Source organism: Anguilla anguilla, chromosome 5, assembly GCF_013347855.1.
Source record: "Anguilla anguilla isolate fAngAng1 chromosome 5, fAngAng1.pri, whole genome shotgun sequence".
NCBI classification, from domain to species: Eukaryota; Metazoa; Chordata; class Actinopteri; order Anguilliformes; family Anguillidae; genus Anguilla; species Anguilla anguilla.
In genome coordinates this window covers 9,907,970-9,925,105 of record NC_049205.1, presented here as the reverse complement: position 1 = coordinate 9,925,105, position 17,136 = coordinate 9,907,970, and the positions used below count along the sequence as shown (strand labels likewise).

At 45.2% G+C, this 17,136-nt stretch overlaps 2 protein-coding genes across 2 annotated transcripts in view; both read left to right on the top strand.

Moving 5' to 3' along the window:
• Positions 1 to 1,017: 1,017 nt before the first annotated feature.
• slc25a4 (solute carrier family 25 member 4) lies at positions 1,018 to 3,815 on the top strand. Its single transcript, XM_035417337.1, has 4 exons — positions 1,018 to 1,239; positions 2,143 to 2,629; positions 2,777 to 2,917; positions 3,039 to 3,815. Exons 1-4 carry the CDS (start codon positions 1,129 to 1,131, stop codon positions 3,194 to 3,196), a joined length of 897 nt encoding a protein of 298 aa, XP_035273228.1. The 5' UTR covers positions 1,018 to 1,128; the 3' UTR covers positions 3,197 to 3,815.
• A 3,092-nt stretch (positions 3,816 to 6,907) lies between these two features.
• Positions 6,908 to 17,136, top strand: part of LOC118227582 (sorting nexin-25-like) — a 28,071-nt gene continuing 17,842 nt past the window's right edge. Inside the window, exons 1-3 of the mRNA XM_035418195.1 lie at positions 6,908 to 7,819; positions 9,835 to 9,919; positions 16,575 to 16,791. Coding sequence (XP_035274086.1) covers positions 7,487 to 7,819; positions 9,835 to 9,919; positions 16,575 to 16,791 — 635 coding nt within the window. The 5' untranslated portion in view covers positions 6,908 to 7,486. The remainder of the gene's footprint in view (positions 7,820 to 9,834; positions 9,920 to 16,574; positions 16,792 to 17,136) is intronic.

The window sequence follows — 17,136 nt, the reverse complement described above, 5'->3', positions numbered from 1 at the left end:
AACCGTACTGTTCCACACAGTTGCACATTGATAATAGCACAATAGCACAGTCTACCTACCCTTCAAGTGCACAACGTTTTTGGCGCGGTGACCTGCACCGTACCAGACGTCTCCCAAATTGCGTCACGTCACGTGGAAAGTCGTCCTTTGCTTCCTGTACATTCACGCTCAGGACGCCCCAGATTATAGCCGGCGGGTGCATGAATGAAGCATTAAAGCGTTGTAACTTCTGAAACTCTTAAACAGGCCTTGCACTTTGAAATCACCGTTGTCCTGACCATAGAAATTACTGAGCTACTCTTATTAAGGTGCAAGGGCACGTGGACAAACGTGACAGATAAAACACATCTTAGGCCTTTTTAAATGTCATATATAAATGTCAGGTGCAACATTTGACATTGAACGTTATCAACCTTAAAGGACATTGTTGAGCAATGGAGAAGTCCAATAATAGTTTGCGCATTATATAAGAATCCTTGTACCCAATCGCTCTTTAGCAATGTCGTGTAGGTCTATGTATACCGAAAAAATACGTATTATTTTGAAATGATATCTCCACGCTTCATCGTTAATTACAGTGACATAAGGTAAATGCAGGTCAACAATGCTTCATATTGTTTAAGGCTTGTTTCGTTGTGACATAAAGTCGACATATTTTTCAGGATATAGAATTTTTTGTAGCAAAAAAATTAAAACGATATAAATCTAACTTTTAACACGTGGCCATAGAAATCCTGCGATACAACAGGCTTTACGTCTCTAAATTAAATAAATATTGTGTTCGAAAAGGTGCCCACTAACAATCTTGGCATACCATGTATTCACTACCTTGTGAAAATTAACTTTAATTTGTCCTTTAAACGTCCCCGAAGTATCTTTTGGATTTTTTCAATGAACATGGCGTGTAGTTTGAACTGTGACCTAGGAAATTTATTTAGACTCGCCAATCTGTTTGACCAGTTGTCTTTCCATCAAGCTAGCATCTCGCGATAGACAGATTGGATATATTAAGGTGTAAGGAAAGCCGTCTTCCACTTGGTGGGGAGTTCTGCTATTTGAGAGCACTCGGGGGGACACGGGACGAGCACTTTACAAGTCTGACCTCTACTTGGTGAAGAGGAACACAAAATGTCGGACGCAGTTGTCAGCTTCCTTAAGGATTTTTTGGCCGGTGGCATTGCCGCTGCTATCTCCAAGACTGCTGTAGCCCCAATTGAGAGGGTGAAACTATTGCTGCAGGTAAGATGGTTAGGTTGAGATCGTGTAGGACTTATGCCTACCTGTTTCCAGGTGATGGTGACATTTAAATACATAATAAGCAACGTGCCTGGTGTTAGTTTAAGGCCAAAACACATGAACCGTACATTGACGATGCGTATATGTACATAATTGAGGCCTTATATCTAAATTCTATGCAACAAGCACAACTGAAACAAGTGAGACGGTCTTTTAACTCGATTTTACCAGTATAATGATATGACTACAGGCTATAGGATAGTAGCACTAAATAAGGAAACGTTTGCCGTTTTGATTCGCTCTCCATGGTGCTATTTTTTCTTACAGATTTTGTGGACGTCCTCTTTTCTACCGCTACGCTGTACTGTTGTCTCGCTACAATGAGCGGTTAGGTACACAGACAATAGAATTGAACACGCGCTTGAACGTGCTTAGACAATTGATCTATAAATATGTTTTTTATACATTCCGCTGTTTTCTCTTGCACTTAAGCAGCACGAGGAGACGCATAGCAGTGCTTGTCCGAAGACCGACAGTGTAAACGTATAAATGTGTAACTAAATTTAGCTGCAGACCTCTCCCGCGCAACCTAATACTTAATAAGCTATGTGCTCGTGTGGAGCGAAGAGGGACAGGGTTTATCCTGCACCAACCGGAAAATAAATGCATTACCAATAGGTCATATTCATAGACAGCACGTTATCTGCAAAGTAAACAATTAAGCATTATCACTATATTACTTTGATGCATGAAAAGGCCCACAGTAGCAGACCTCTACATGAAAATGGCCAGATGTTACACACCGGCCTTCATGTGGTGTTTGAAAGCTGTGTCACGTGTAATCCATCTGTAAAAGGTACAGCTTTATTATATTAACAACCCTGTCGATTTTTTCCATAATTTCAGGTCCAACATGCCAGCAGACAGATCACGGTAGAAACACAATACAAAGGGATTATGGACTGCGTAGTGCGAATCCCTAAGGAGCAAGGGTTCCTTTCGTTCTGGAGAGGAAATCTGGCCAATGTCATCCGGTACTTCCCCACCCAAGCCCTCAACTTCGCCTTCAAAGACAAGTACAAGAAGATTTTCCTCGGAGGGGTAGACCAGAAAACGCAGTTCTGGCGCTACTTCGCAGGAAATCTGGCGTCTGGAGGAGCTGCAGGTGCCACCTCCCTGTGTTTCGTGTACCCACTTGACTTCGCCAGAACCAGGCTTGCGGCCGACATCGGCAAGGGCGCTGCGGAGAGAGAGTTCAGCGGCCTGGGCAACTGCATCGCCAAGATCTTCAGATCCGATGGCCTTAAGGGTCTTTACCTCGGATTCAACGTTTCTGTTCAGGGAATCATTATATACAGAGCTGCATACTTCGGTGTCTATGATACCGCTAAAGGTAATAATAATCATAATCATAATAATAATATTTACGAGTATTTGTAATGTGCAAGCATTATATTAGTTTAAAATGACACATAAACTTTGGCTTCACCTCATATAATTAAACAGGCATAGAATTTGATCATTGTTTTTATTTTTCCAGGTATGATGCCAGATCCTAAGAACGTACATATCGTTGTCAGTTGGATGATCGCCCAAACCGTCACTGCTGTGTCTGGCCTCGTGTCTTACCCGTTCGACACTGTAAGACGGCGTATGATGATGCAATCTGGTCGCAAAGGAGGTGAGCCACAACCTAATTGCTTATTCATTCACGTTGTTCCGTTTTTATTTTAAAAATAAATTATACGCATATCACCAAAAGGAAATATTCACTAATTGCATAAATTTATTGATTCAAACAGCTGACATCATGTACAAGGGCACAATTGACTGCTGGAAGAAGATACTCAAGGATGAAGGATCCAGGGCCTTCTTCAAGGGCGCGTGGTCTAATGTCATCAGGGGCATGGGCGGAGCTTTCGTACTGGTGTTGTACGACGAAATAAAGAAATACACATAAACATTCATTCACTATTACACTGAAGGAATCCTTCAACCTTCATGAGTCTTAACCGTGTGAGAAATGGTAATAACATGTCCATAGTGAATGCAGGGCTAGCTTTGTATTTATTGCAGTCTGCCAAAAGACGACTACACCTGGAGAGCAAACACAACGAAGACAACATCAACTACAAGTCTGTGACTTACTCTATTTTATTGGTCTAGCACTGCTCTTTTAACCTTGCTATATGCACTAATTTGTAATGTGCCCTGCAGAAGAAAAAATGCCTTAATGTAAACAATAAAAGGAGATGTCCTTCTGACCAATGTCGCAGAAAATGGAATTATGTCCCTTTCGAATCTGTACATATCTTTATCAGTGCCTGATATGTAAATGCATGGTCACGTGTCTGGTCTGTTCTGGAGAGTAGGTGTCCATTAAAAACAGGAAATAATAGTGTAAAGAATTCAGTGATTCTTTGGAATAGATCACTCATCCCACATTCGCACAACACATAACATTTTTTTTTTGTTTTTTTTTTTGGAGCAACTGCTGTACAGCAAGGCCTTTTTTCTTGTGGTGCTACCAACCTGTGCTCTTTTAATAAGAATAAAAATAAGGAAATAATTTAAGTAAATTCTGCTTGGACCTTTTCTTTTATAGTGAAGCTTTATTTGGCACTACAGGCAGGATTATAGTCCGGCTTGTAATGAAAACATGATTTATTTCACTTTCCAACGTCATATTACTTTGTATTTAATAACACTTGCATTGGAAAGTTAAATGACTTTATAATTCAAATTATGTTTTTCACTTATTAAACGTTTTATTTCACATCAGTTCCTACCCAGATTATTTATTTAAGTATTTATTCATTTATTTATATTTCGAGGAGGCTTAGTGGTCGAATGACGAAATACCTGGTTGCATGGTTTCATGAGTGGTGACCGACAGCTCATCCCTTGTCGCTCGTCCCCGGGGGAAAGGGTTATTGGGAAAGGGATGTGGTCCTTCCAGAAATCTTAAGAGTGTCCTAGCTCTGTGCTGCCAAGGACAGCCACATGTAGGCGCTGTCTCAGAGTAATACAAGTGCTGACTGCAAAAGAGGAGAGGCCATCCAGATCACAGGAAAGACTGAGGCTGCATTGCTAAGGACAATTTGTGAACTTAAAAAAAATTTTTTTTTGGGGAACCAGGTGTGTGTGTCACTACAAAATAAAAGAAAAATGCAAGAAAAAAAACCAGACAAGACAAGAAAAACACCTATGCCAAATGCAGCCAACTTAAACAGGATAGGGAGAAGATGCTTGTAAAGAGTTTGTAAAAAAAAAAAAAGCGATTCACTCAGTATAAAAATAATCATCGGCTACGATTCAGAAAGTCACAAGCAGCTCACGCTCACGCCTCGCGCAAATCGGTTTCACTGTCCATTGGAAATGCCCACGTAAGCAGAAACCATGGAAAGCAGCGGAGCTGGAAATAGCCCAGAGATCACGCTCCGCCAGTTTACGCAAATGAGACCACGAGGACCCCCCTGGATTTCACATTTATGGAGACTGCTTTTTGATTTCACACGTTTTTCATTTCAGTTTCTTGCGCATACATAAAAACCAGTTGGTCCAAATTCAATCACGACCAGAGGGACCTTTGTTGAAGGGGAAAAAAAAAGACCTTATCAATTTCTCACAATAGGTTCTGTGGGCTGAAGTGTGCGTATGCAGTGACTTGAATGCCATCTCTTCATGGAAGGCAGTGGATAAAATGAACATGGTCTCCATATTCAGTTACTCTGCACTAAGAATAGAGAGCAGGGAGCCACTGTACTTGGTACAGAGTGTTCTGTTTAACTACATCACACAATAATGGAGGATAAAATTCTCAAGACATTTAGTTACATTGAGGTAATGGTTCTCCAGGAGGTGTGTGTTTGCGTATCTATATGTGTATTTATGTACGCAAGTATACATATATATTAGGGGTTAGGGCTCAGTGGGTTAGAACAAAAATAGCAGGTTAGTGGACTATTTTATCATATGTGCTCTTCAACATGTGAAATGAAATGTATTTGGAAATGCTATTGTAATGGGGAATGCCAGGACTAGTGGGCACATCACTGCGACAACTTCTGGGAAGCAGCTCTGATTCACAAAACTGCAGCAGACATGACACTTGGGGTTATTTTTTTGAGGAGGAGGAGGAGGAGGAGGAGGAGGGGGAGGGGGGGGTGTTCCTTAGAAGACTGCCCGTCCTTCTCAGTGTCACCAGGAGGAGGCCGGGCCTTCCGTAATGTCAAACTGGTTTACCATGCCCCCCAACCACCTGTTTCCATCTATTTCTGTTAGCCCATCTCTGCTTTCAGATCTTGCCTGTTCACTGACAGGGTTCAAGTGTTTGATCCCAAGTCTTTAAACTTCGATCTTGTAGAGCCATTGGTAAATTAATAAAGAAGTCTCAGCAAAACAGATACTCTCAAGACTAATATAAGTATGATCATACTTTCTGGTTAACTAATAAGGAATAACTGTAAATGTAGTTTTTCTGAGGCTCTGCCCCTATAAATAAAGAATTTTACTTGGTGTTCTTCATCACACACCGAAGTAGCCATTTCCCCGGGATCTCAAGGATCCCATATTGATCTGAGTATATAGTTAGCTACTCCTTATATTATATACTTTGTATTTTACGTCAAAATAATTGATTAAAATTCCCCATTTTAGGCTTATGCCAGCAAGAGTTTCGACTTCTACATAATTCCCTTTAAATTTTCTCAGTAGATTTCGAGGACATTAGAGGCAATTTCGCCACTCCGTCAAGCACAATTGGGATCTTCTTGTTATTAACAGGGCTAGAAAGCATGCAATATTAAGCAGACCGTAGCACTCCTGACACCTATTCGATACGGTATTTGAACACTCCAAAAACCAGTGGACGCTGCGGCCTTCCAGGACTGGAGTTTCCCTTAACTTCCAGTAGATGGGACTAAAACGCCACTCCAACCATGTCAGAGCCTCGAAACATTTCACGAGTTTATTTAAATATTTAAGCCGGATGTTTCACTTTGTTTTGATATCTGGGCATCGTTATAGCTAATAAAATGTTCTAAGATGTTTCCTTCAAATCAAATGTGCTTTTTACAGAAAACTCACAAAGACGGAGACGCTTTACAGTTTTCTTTCATTTCGAACCCGCGAAGAACCCTGTTGCAGATGCACAAATAGATTATTATAATCAGAATTTAGGATATTAATCGTTGGCAGTATGGGTACTGACACTACTGTTTTACATCAATTATTATCAACTTCACTGAACCGATGTACCTACTTGTTTCTTAGGCGATGATTTCTCAATGAGTAGCACACTGATATTTTTGGGATAAGCGTTGACTGTTGAATAAAGTGGTAATTGTTTTCCTCAACGCCCCACACATTAGCCATTTCAATATAGTTTTCATAGAAATATGTAGCTGTATTCGATCTAACTGACGTAGTACCTTAAGAATCTTTAGTAAGATCGTCACGCAACGCAGATTTTTACTAAAAATAAAATTAAGTGATTTACCCCCACCACTCCGTTCAGTGTCCGTATAGCAACTTTAGCCAATCTACTTACTATACTGATCAATGAATTGTGTTAAGCGTGACGCCCTAAACGCTACCACTGGTAGTAAACGTCACTATTTACGTTATAGCGAGCACTGTGATTGGTCAACACTTTCCAGTGTGTGTATGCTTGCCCTCCCGGATTGCTGATACGCTGTTCTGAAAAAAGAAACAGGAAACTCTGGGATTGAGATGGGTCGTCTACTTTAACATACAGGTGTCAAGCATGTCCTTTGGTGGATAATTAAGAAAATTAGCTGAATTGTGTAAAGTTTTTTGCTTATTATTTATTGCCTTTATGGACCCAAGAAGCCAACCAAACGACCGAAAATAGCTAGCTCTCTTGTTTGTCCGTTAATTGACCGAAGGTAGCTCGCGCTCTCCGGCTAGCCTTCCGTTTGTAGGAACATACAACAATCACCTCACCTGCTTATCGATTGTTCAACTGCTGTCTCCGACATCGAACATTTTAAGATGACCACATAACTTCTTTCTACTACAAATATATAATGTATGCTTTTAGTTAGGTACAATGGTGCACCTAGAGCACACGCGCACAGCGAGAGAACTGTTGTTGCTCAGTTGGAATCAGTTACCCCGTAACACACTCAGTCAGCTAGAAGTAACGGTTTGAATGAAGGTCAGTCCAGTGTAAGAAGCGTGAAGTCCGTCGTCTTGTCGGGACTTGGGACATGTCATTTCAATCAGAATGCATTTTGGTGGCACCATTAGTAGGAGCAGTAGCCGCAGTCCCGACAATGACTCCACGTCGTCCGGGACAGTTTATTCCTCCTCTTCCCCGTTTTTTCTGGCGGCCGCTACCCTCGGTCTTGCAACAGTGGCACTTTTCCAGTTTGGTGACGGGGGGTTTACAGTGACATCGTTTTTCTTGAACCTTTTCATTTACGTGTCCTTCGTCCTCATTTGTTTTTTGCTTGGATGTTTTGTGCTACTTGCGAAGAAGAGTTCCCCTAAAATCCACAAGTTTGATACAGTGAACAGGAATACGACGCACTTATTGGATTTGTTTTATAAGATGATGGTAAGCATTACAACTTTAATAGCCAACTGCCCAACCTGTGTTTTTTATATGTCTGATCGAAAGTGACAGTGCGCTATTTCTCTACGCGTAGTTCTTAAGGTTGACCAGCATTTTCAAGCATGTGTAATTATAGTGATGGTGTGGCTGATACCGTGCCAACCACAGGTGCAGCGAAAGTAAGCCCCCTCTGTCCATCCGTAGGGTGTGGCTAAATATGTGTTGTCCAAATTTTTTTTATTTCCATTTTGTTCAGAACTACCTTGTATTTTTTATACATTTAAGACCCTATTTCTAGTTCAGTTGTGTTTAGAAATCTTGCTTTTCAAGGTCGATGTTTCCCTGACTACGTGCCATGTAGCATGTTTTTATATGTCAATCTAAAATCACTGGTTTTTAATGAATGATTCCACAATTGCCAAAGGACAGAGACAATGAACAATTCTCTGATTTTGCAGAGCAACCTGATGATCTGCATGCTTTAAAATTCACTAGTTTACAAATAAATAAAATAAATAATTAAAACTCCACAAGCTTCCATGTTTGTGCTGCAGTGGGTTTTAGTCCGTTTGGACCTTCCCATCCAATGATAGGCCTGCTGGTTGCTGGGAGATAAGAGTTGTCATGGTAGGAATTCCACTGCCTTTTGGCGACCTCACATTGCAGTATGTCTTCAAAAACTGACACTGAAATCTCCCACAAGCACGCTTAAAATAACAACGAATGCATGTTTGCAGGATGTTGTTTGGCAGCCTGTCTTACACTTAAGTTTTTTTTCTGCATGTGTGAAAGCCACAAAGCTACTGTGTCAGAGTAGCCTCGAGGTTGTGTCGTTTAGAAACCACAAGCCTTTTCTCAAGCACTGCACAGCATAGAGCAGTGCGGTCGGGTCGACGTGGCTGAGACGGTTCAGCTTGATGGCAGGCGGAGTCCAAGCACGGCCGTTTCTCGGTCCCCGCCCTACCCCTCTGATCAGAGAAACCCATCAGAGCGATTGCATTACCACACTGAGCACTACGGTCTGGCCTCCGCCTCCGCACCATCCTCACTTCTCAACTGGCGGCAATGATGTACGTGGGCCCAAGGACTAATGTGGAAATGAACTGGGTTTGACGCGTCCCCTGTGCTGGATGGGTGAGCGGGTGCCTAGCAGTGCTGGCCTAGTCACGTCCCGTCCCTGTTACGGACAGAGCACACGGTGTGTTGAAATCGCATCTGTTTTCATCACCCGCTCCCTGCCGCTGTGATTAATACGGCCCTGTCTGCGAGACGGAGGGGAGCGTCCTGAGGTCCCTGCGGTTGCTGCCATCCATCAGTCTGGGGGATTTGGTCAGCATTTTGAGCGATGGCTTTACCGAAGCAAAGTGTTTCGGAATGTTTTTTCAAAATTCTAAGTCAGTGTTCTAGAACTCCATTGCTTTCAATTACCGGTTATGATTGTTACATCAGCATTAGAATGTTTGTTAAGAACATTCTAATCGCATATTTGAGATCTTACGCCTTAATGGGTTGATGAAGCAAAGCTAGCTACACTCCCCAGTTCACAGTGACTGGTGTATTGAACCTGGGAGCCTTAAATGTGTTTCTCAGAAGTTCAGGATAAAGTGAGGTGTGTGGGAGAGTCTGTAAGGCAGCTGACTCTCAAGGTATTATCCGCTTTGTGTTTGGGGGGTTGATTCCCACCAGTGCATTTTCTGAAGCGCAATCCTTTCTCTGTCTGTTACTCTCCCTGCTTTCCCTTTGTCTAAATAAAGCAAAAAATACTGAAGGACAGACTTTTTAAAGTTAAGGACAAAATACATTGTGGTTAGATTGAATCTCTCCTGCAGCTGTGACTGCACATGCCTCAGATTCATCATTCATCAAGTTCTTCCTGTCTCGGGAATATGAAAATAGTTCTGACTGCCTGCGTGACATTTGATTTCCATATATTCACATCAGTTACCTTTAATGGCTTGTGCTGAGGATCCTGCACAGATGCCAGACGTGCTGTAATGGTGCCGTTCTCTGTTCTGCAGGGTCGCTTTCCGGGGCCTTCGTCAGACCTGGTGCAGATGAGGCGGGTGGTGATCTCGCACAACGTGGACAAGGCCCTGAAGGAAGGTGAGTGACCTTGAGCTCGGGCCTCAAGGGCATGGGTGCGCTGGCCCGTGCCCAGTTTGCGTGTACTGTAGCTGTAAGCGGACACACTGAGGCAACTCTGTCCTCACTTTCGTGGCTCGTCTGCCTGTCGTATTTGTGTTAGAGGAGGCTTATCGGGAGGCCCACACTGTGTAGGGACTGCCATTTCAGGCGTTGAAACCACAGTGGAAAATCACAGGATTGCTTGAAGGGGGAGGGGGGGTGTTGTGGCGGTGAGCAGCGTTTCATATTCAAAGTTGAGGTCCTCATTTAATCCCTATGGGGCTGATATTTTTGGTGAATGATCTGGAGCTGTTGGAGAAGAGACCCGGGAGAGTCATACCTATCGACTGATTATCTAGTGCTGCCTCAAAAATGTAGTTAAATTCTACTTTGAGAAGGGGGCGGAATACCATCCTGTGTCATTACGGGGACTATTGATCACTATTGATCGAATCACAGACCGGAGCTTTCTCTCTGTGATGCTGCGGGTGTCGATCTGTCAGGTCTGATTCATGCGGATCAGGTTTCTGAGAGAAGCAAACTGAGCGCTCGCGCTCTTCCTCTCCTGCTTCTTAAAAGAACTGTGGCGGTGTCTTCAGCTCCTCAGAACTGGGCTTGTCTGAGGAAAATGCTGCTATTCCAGCTCTTATTAGGCCAGTATGTTATCACTGCGTCTGGTACCAGCGTTGGTTATTATTGGAGAGCGCATCACCGGTCGCATTGTCTCGAAAAAATGTTTTTGCTTTGGGAAAATGACCCAGCTGCTCATTCTGCAAATGCACATCCTATAACCGAGAGCGGTCTTCTGTGCATCCTCCCCAGCCACAGAGTTTCTTTTGCGCCCCAGAGGCGGCCCAAAATGACGATTCACAAACTGCAGGGCAGATGCAATTGGAGGTCTGATGTCTGCTTTGTAAGATAGTGCCAAGTCTACTTCCTGCTTGGGTCCTCAGAGGGCCTGGTTGGATCGATGCGCTGCATCCCGGTCGATGGCAGCATTCTTTGCCAGTCTCTTCTGCAGTGCACAGGTGTCCCGCGGATTTTTACAGCGCAACAGCCGTTTAGATCTGTACCACAGCAGGAGGCTACCAGGAAACCGCTCTGATTAAAAACTCGCTGTTTCCTTGCGTGGGGTGCCCCCTGCTGTGTGGTACCGGCAGCCTTATGGGGCCTTATGTGTAGCCTAATTGGCAACGGCATCAATGAGGGGGTGGGTGGGTTGGGGAGGGAGGGGTCCAGATGGTGGATTTGTGTCCTCGTGTGCGGCGCCTCCTCTGGTCCGTCGCCGCGCCTGCGATTTGCCGACTGCACGTCTGCTTTATTTCTCCAGAGCGACGCCTAGCGACGGAAAGTAATGGCGCTGGCTTACGAATATGATTGGGCATTCTGAATTTATTTAATAAAGAGTCTAAATAAATGAGCTATCTGTCCTGATATATCTCGTTCCTGTGCGACTGGTGCAGTCAGTCATGATGTCTATTAAAGAGCAGTGTTATCAAAGATGTCTTCAGGTCTGTGCATCGATTACTAGCTTTATCACAGTGCGGGTGCCTCCTTTGCAGTTTGTCAGCCTCTGTTTTTTTGATGCCATCAGTCATTAGACTAAGCTCTCGTCTCACTGCGTGTGAAAGATTAAACCAGGCGCCTGTTCGCTTTCCTTTATGACTCTTACAAGCAAACCCTGACCCAAGCGCTGAAAAAACAAATTACGAAAACAAGATTAATCATCTGGCATTTTTCAGGGGAGAAAATCACGTTGTTGCTGTAGAAGCCGTAGCTGGTTCACGGTTGTGTTCATTCATCACGTAAAGGAACGCAAAATGAACATAGGGCGTTTTGGGCCGTTTGCAAAGATGTGGGGGCAGAGCGGGCCTCCTGGGGGATTGCAGGCTCCAGCCCTATGGCAGGCTGTGCTGCAGTGGAATACTGAGCCTGACACCAGTGAAAGAAATGCACTGCTGTTTGATGATAACACGCCTGTCCTCTTTTGGCCTTTCTGGAAACGCTCATCCTGGGCCTAGAGCAGGAGTGTCCACTCTTATCCAAAAAGGGCTGAGACATCTGATTCTACTCGATTGAAGACCATGATTAGTTAATTAGTTGAATCAGGTGTCTTAGTGCTGGGTTAAAACAAAAACCTGTACCCAGATAAGATCGAACACCCAGATAAGATCGAACACCCCTGGGCTACAGGGAGCTGTAAAAAAATGTGCCTGCCAAATAGCTGTAATGTAATCTTCAGTTTTCTGGCTCAGATATGGCTCCAGTCCTGAGGCGTGTATTCGCATGCGCTCAACACAAACCACACCGCTGCACTGAACAAATGGCTCATAAACTGTATTAGATTAGAAACAATGTGACCAGATAATGTGACATTTCCCTTACAGTTTCAGCTGTAGCGGGGCAGGGCTAGTGAAAACTCCAATGAAACGGGCGATTCTGTCCGATAACTCAGAGAGGACACATGAAACGAGGTAATTGCTTAATAAAGCATTTGTGGTGAGTCATTATGTACGGACACAGAGCGTCATTCATCACATTACATTACATTACGGGCATCTGGCCGGTGCTCTTATCCAGGGTGACCTACACAGCTGCAGCGTTGTTTCACATGGTACCCAGTTATACAGCTGTGATCTTTAGGCTACGAGGCCAGTTCCTTACCCCTTGTACTGCACCGGTATCCATTCGGTGAATAGGGGAAGAAAATGGCGGCTTTCTTCGTTACTCCAATGTTCAGTTATTAGGCGACAGTGGAGGCAAGTGAAGGTCCTTGTGCCCAGTCAGGCAGTAAGGGGCTGCTGATTGGTCAGTGCTCTGTGCGAGGTCATGCCCAGTGCCCTTTGGTCTGTCTGACGCACCTGCAGGTGAAGTCTGGCACCAGCTGGCGCGCTGTGGAGGGAAAAGAAGCGGTGGCTGTGGACCTGCGCTTTGCAGAGGTCACATGACTGTTTCCCCTGTCACACGCATGGAGGACAGCGATGAGGAGGTCTGCAAACAGGGCTCTACACCAGCATGTTCTACAAAGAGCGCATGCTCCTAAGCTAAAATAATTTAAATTCAAACTGATGCATCCCAGTTAGTAGATGTTCTCCTAAATTATTTTTCCAGTTAGCACACATACATTTTCTGGATTGGGAGCACTGTGGAACCCTGACAGATACAACTGAAGCTTTCCAAATTGGGAGAAAAAAGTAGAAAAGATAAAAAGAGGAAAAAAGACCAGTGGGCTGGGGGGCGTCTCTGTGCCCCTGAATCAGGTCTGAGTCAGTCAGGTTGGGCGGCTGTGTGGTTGTGCGCTGGCCCCCGTCCCGTCCCCTCCAGCTTTCTTTCCTTAAACCTCTTTAGGGGTCATGTGCAAGCAGCACGCCTACCGAGCTGAACAACAGGCGCAACGCCACCGGGAACCTTAGGCTAATCCGCTGCATTTCGGTGTCTGTTTCTCTGTGCTCAATCATGAATCACACTGCTGGTTTGTACCTTTAGCACGCGCTAAATGTACAGTGTTTTTTTGCGTAAGATTTAACTATTTGTTTGCTCATGTAAGTCTCTTTTAAATGAGTGTGTTTTCCGTATTTTCTTCAAAGACTGCACTTTTGTGTTTTTAAGAATCTTGGACGATGAGAATCTTTCTAAATGAGATGTCCTTGGTTAAAAAGTGTACGGTTGCACGAATATCAAATCCCAGCTAGTTTTTGGGTTAAACGCTCCAAACATTAAAAAGTGTTTCATCTGGCTGGAACATATGGCTGTGCGTGGCACATCTGCACTGAAGACTTTCCTGAGGTTTTTCTGTCCAACTTTTATTCATTTTGTGTGAGAAAGTGCAAGCGAAGCATTTTCATTATCCTCCATTTTACTCCTTTCTTACTTTCCAAAGAGGAGTAAGAAAAGCGCCTTTGCGACGGTGCCTGTGAAAAGCGCTATTCAAATAAAATTGAATTGAATTGACTCTCATCTGCATCATGAAAAGGTGGGGATGAAAGAATATTCTTCTTTCTCTTTTCACCGTCGCGGTTGTAGTTGCCATGGCAGTTATCGAGCTCATCGAGAGCGCGGTGCGAATGGTGTTCTGAACGGCCGGGCGTGTCTGAGGAGAGTGTGTAACTGGCCCTGAGTGCGTGCTGACAGTGACGCTGACGCACAGCCCACAGAAAACAGCACTCCCCCCGGTGCTGATCAGCCGCGTGGAGCCCTGACCGTGGCCCCATTCTGGAGCCCGCGCCCCTGCAGGGTGGCACGAAACCGGCCGTGGCACAGGCCAGGGAGAGAGGGTGACTGCACACCCCTCCGAGCCGAAGGAAGGGGTGGCCGGGTGATTGTTTTATGTTTTATGCCGTAATGCATACCATAATAACCCCGTACAATGTTGTCGGAAGCTATTCGTAGATTTACATTTACTATCACTCTAAGTAACATTACAGGCATTAAGCAGACACTCTTATCCAGAGCGACTTACGCAACTTTTTTTACATTGCATCCATTTATACAGCTGGATACATACTGAAGCAATGCTGGTTAAGTACCTTGCTCAAGCGTACAAACTAAAGGCTGTGTCCAACCAGGGAATTGAACCTGTGACCTTTAGGTTACAAGACTAGCTTCTTACCCATTATACTACACTGCCGCCTACCTGAGCTGTGACAGGCTGCTCAGTGTTTGCCTACTCTAAGTGTCGGTGAGGGTGAAGCGTACGGCACGGTGTGTATTTGGTTCAGTGCTCCAGTAACCGGCTTCGAGCAGAAGTTCTGCGTCAGAGTGAGTAATGTATTTAAGAAATTCAGTAACTTCCCAAAAGCAAAATTTTGAGTCGTGTGCTGACTTCCTGTTTCTTTTGGTGTGATTACGAGCCCTAGTGCCTGTGGCTTGTGTGGCCACCTTCCCTAAAAGTGTGGACCTTCCCTGATTTTATGACGATGATCGAAAGTATCTGGCTGTATAAAATAGCCGACAGTTAAGAAGAAAAAACGTATCAAACGTTAAACCGTTAAAGGGCCTGAAACCGATCCTAGAAGAAGCCCAGGTATGGCATCCGGTGCAGTTGTGTGTCCTTCATAGAGAGGAACACATTGACAATGACACGATGAGTTGAGTATCAATGTGTGTGTAATGGTGTCAAGCTAATCCTTAAGCTGAGAGATAGCCTTTGTGTAAATTAAATGCAGGTATTGAGATTCAAATGGGGAGAGGGGTGTAATCGAAATGTTCCTTGATTACGATTGTTTGTTTATTCTTCATTTATTGTTTTATGTTGGTGGAATATACTGAAACGGACGCTGCCCACAGCCAGTTTGTCTGCAAGCTTTTAGCTGCGCTGTCACTCGTCTGTCACCTGGCAACCCCTTTTCAGCAGCGTTCTACTGTAACCCTTGCTTGGCGGGGGGGGGGGGGGATGTTTGCAGTACGATGTGGCCTGCGGTTGAGTGGCACGGGCGCCTGTTTTTACACCCCCCACCCCACTGAATAAAGCGCCCTGCGCAGATGCGTCAGGATAGAAAGGTGCCCGTGGGGAAGTTAGACTGCTTGTGCGCCGCTGTACATTCCAAGCTGTTATTCCTCCTGAGCGTGCCTGGCCTCCCGCAGTGAGAAGCCTGCTTCTGCTGGTCTGCAGCACGTCTGGGAGGAAACCGGTGGGCGTAGAGGCTACAGGAGAAAAGCGCAGAAGTGAAACTGGCTCACGTCTCAATATAGTGCCACGAGTAGGGCTGGTTAAGTAGAAAAACATAATGTGGGTTACAGATGGTGACCTGATCAAACCCCCCTCGTCACAGCTGCCTGGTTTTGATGCTTACTCTGGAACCCTTTCTGCCTGTGACTGCTGGTTCGTACCTTTGGCACGCACTAACTGTACAGTGTGTTTTGTGTAAAGATTTAACTATTTGTTTGCTCATATAAGTGTGAGTGTATTTTCAGTTTTTTTTGCAAAGACTGCACTGATCCAGGATCAGCAGTCCCAACCCCTTTTTCCTGTCCTCAGCTGTAACGCTGGGAGACAAGAGCAAGGCCAGCTGATCCAGTGTCAGTACTTGTGGACAGATTTTCTATTGGGCATTGCCTAGGCCATCTCAGTGCTTGTATATTTTGGGTTTATTTTTACATTGTCCACTCCTTCCCCTTCCCCTTGGAGTCAGTGTAGGTGATTTACAAGAAAGAGCCATCCATGCTTTGAAGTGTGAAAATAACACCATCAGACTCACTGACACCCCGGGAGCAAAATGGATGTCTTTTATCATAGCCTACTTTTATCATATTTGGAAGGTCTGCTACCTCCTGAGGGATGCATCTGTTTCACAACACCTGACGAAGGTGAAATGAAACATCCATCAGTGTTAATTGCCTTTGAAAAATGTGACCAAAGATACCTCAACACTAAGCCGCATATCGCTATGGGAACTGTATTTTTGTATGAGTTGAGCGAGATCTCTCATCATTGCTACAGTATAGCCCTGTCAGTGTAACTGTGTTGTAACTAGTATTGTATAGTCTGCAGTGTCACTGGTTCTGAATACAGTCTGTTACAATCTACTCCACGTTGCCTTTGCTTGACTCCAGCTGCAGGGACTACACCCAGTGTTCTAGTGCCTGAGCAGAGCTACACGGACTACAATCTGTCTTTTTCCTGCCCTTGTTTCAGTGTTTGACTACAGCTACAGGGACTACATCCTCTCCTGGTACGTGGCGCTGAGCCGGGACGAGGGGCAGCTGTACCAGTTGCTGTCTGAGGACTTCTGGGAGACGGCCAGGCAGCTGCGGAGCCGGCTGGCCGACGTGGACGTGGTGACCGTGGTCTGCAACGACATCGTCAAGACCCTGCACTCCCACTTCTGCGACCTCAAAGCCGCCAACACCAGGTGAGGGGCCCGAGGAGGTGGGGCAGAGGGGAGGAGCCTGGGGTGGGGGGTGGGGCAGGGGGGAGGAGTCTGAGGGGGGGGGGTCAGGGGGGAGGAGCCTGAGGGAGTGGGGCAGGGGGGAGGAGCCTGAGGGAGTGGGGCAGAGGGGCGGAGCCAGAGGGATGTCTAGCATGGGCGGGCCTTAGCAGTCAGAGAGGTGGGCATTTGTGGGAAGGAGGGGTGGAGCTGAGGCGAATGCGGCCAGTGCCGCAGGCGCCCGAGAGGCTCCTGGCTCTCCCAGCCCAGTCCTGAGGGACGATGCGTCTGCTCCAGACCCGATGATGATTAAAGACGCCGATCAGCCCA

Coding starts and splice junctions, on each gene's coding strand:
- slc25a4 (XM_035417337.1), top strand. CDS start 1,129: ATGTCGGACGCAGTTGTCAGCTTCCTTAAGGATTTTTTGGCCGGTGGC. Junction 2,630..2,776: donor TGTCTATGATACCGCTAAAG/GTAATAATAATC, acceptor TTATTTTTCCAG/GTATGATGCCAGATCCTAAG. Junction 2,918..3,038: donor GCAATCTGGTCGCAAAGGAG/GTGAGCCACAAC, acceptor TGATTCAAACAG/CTGACATCATGTACAAGGGC.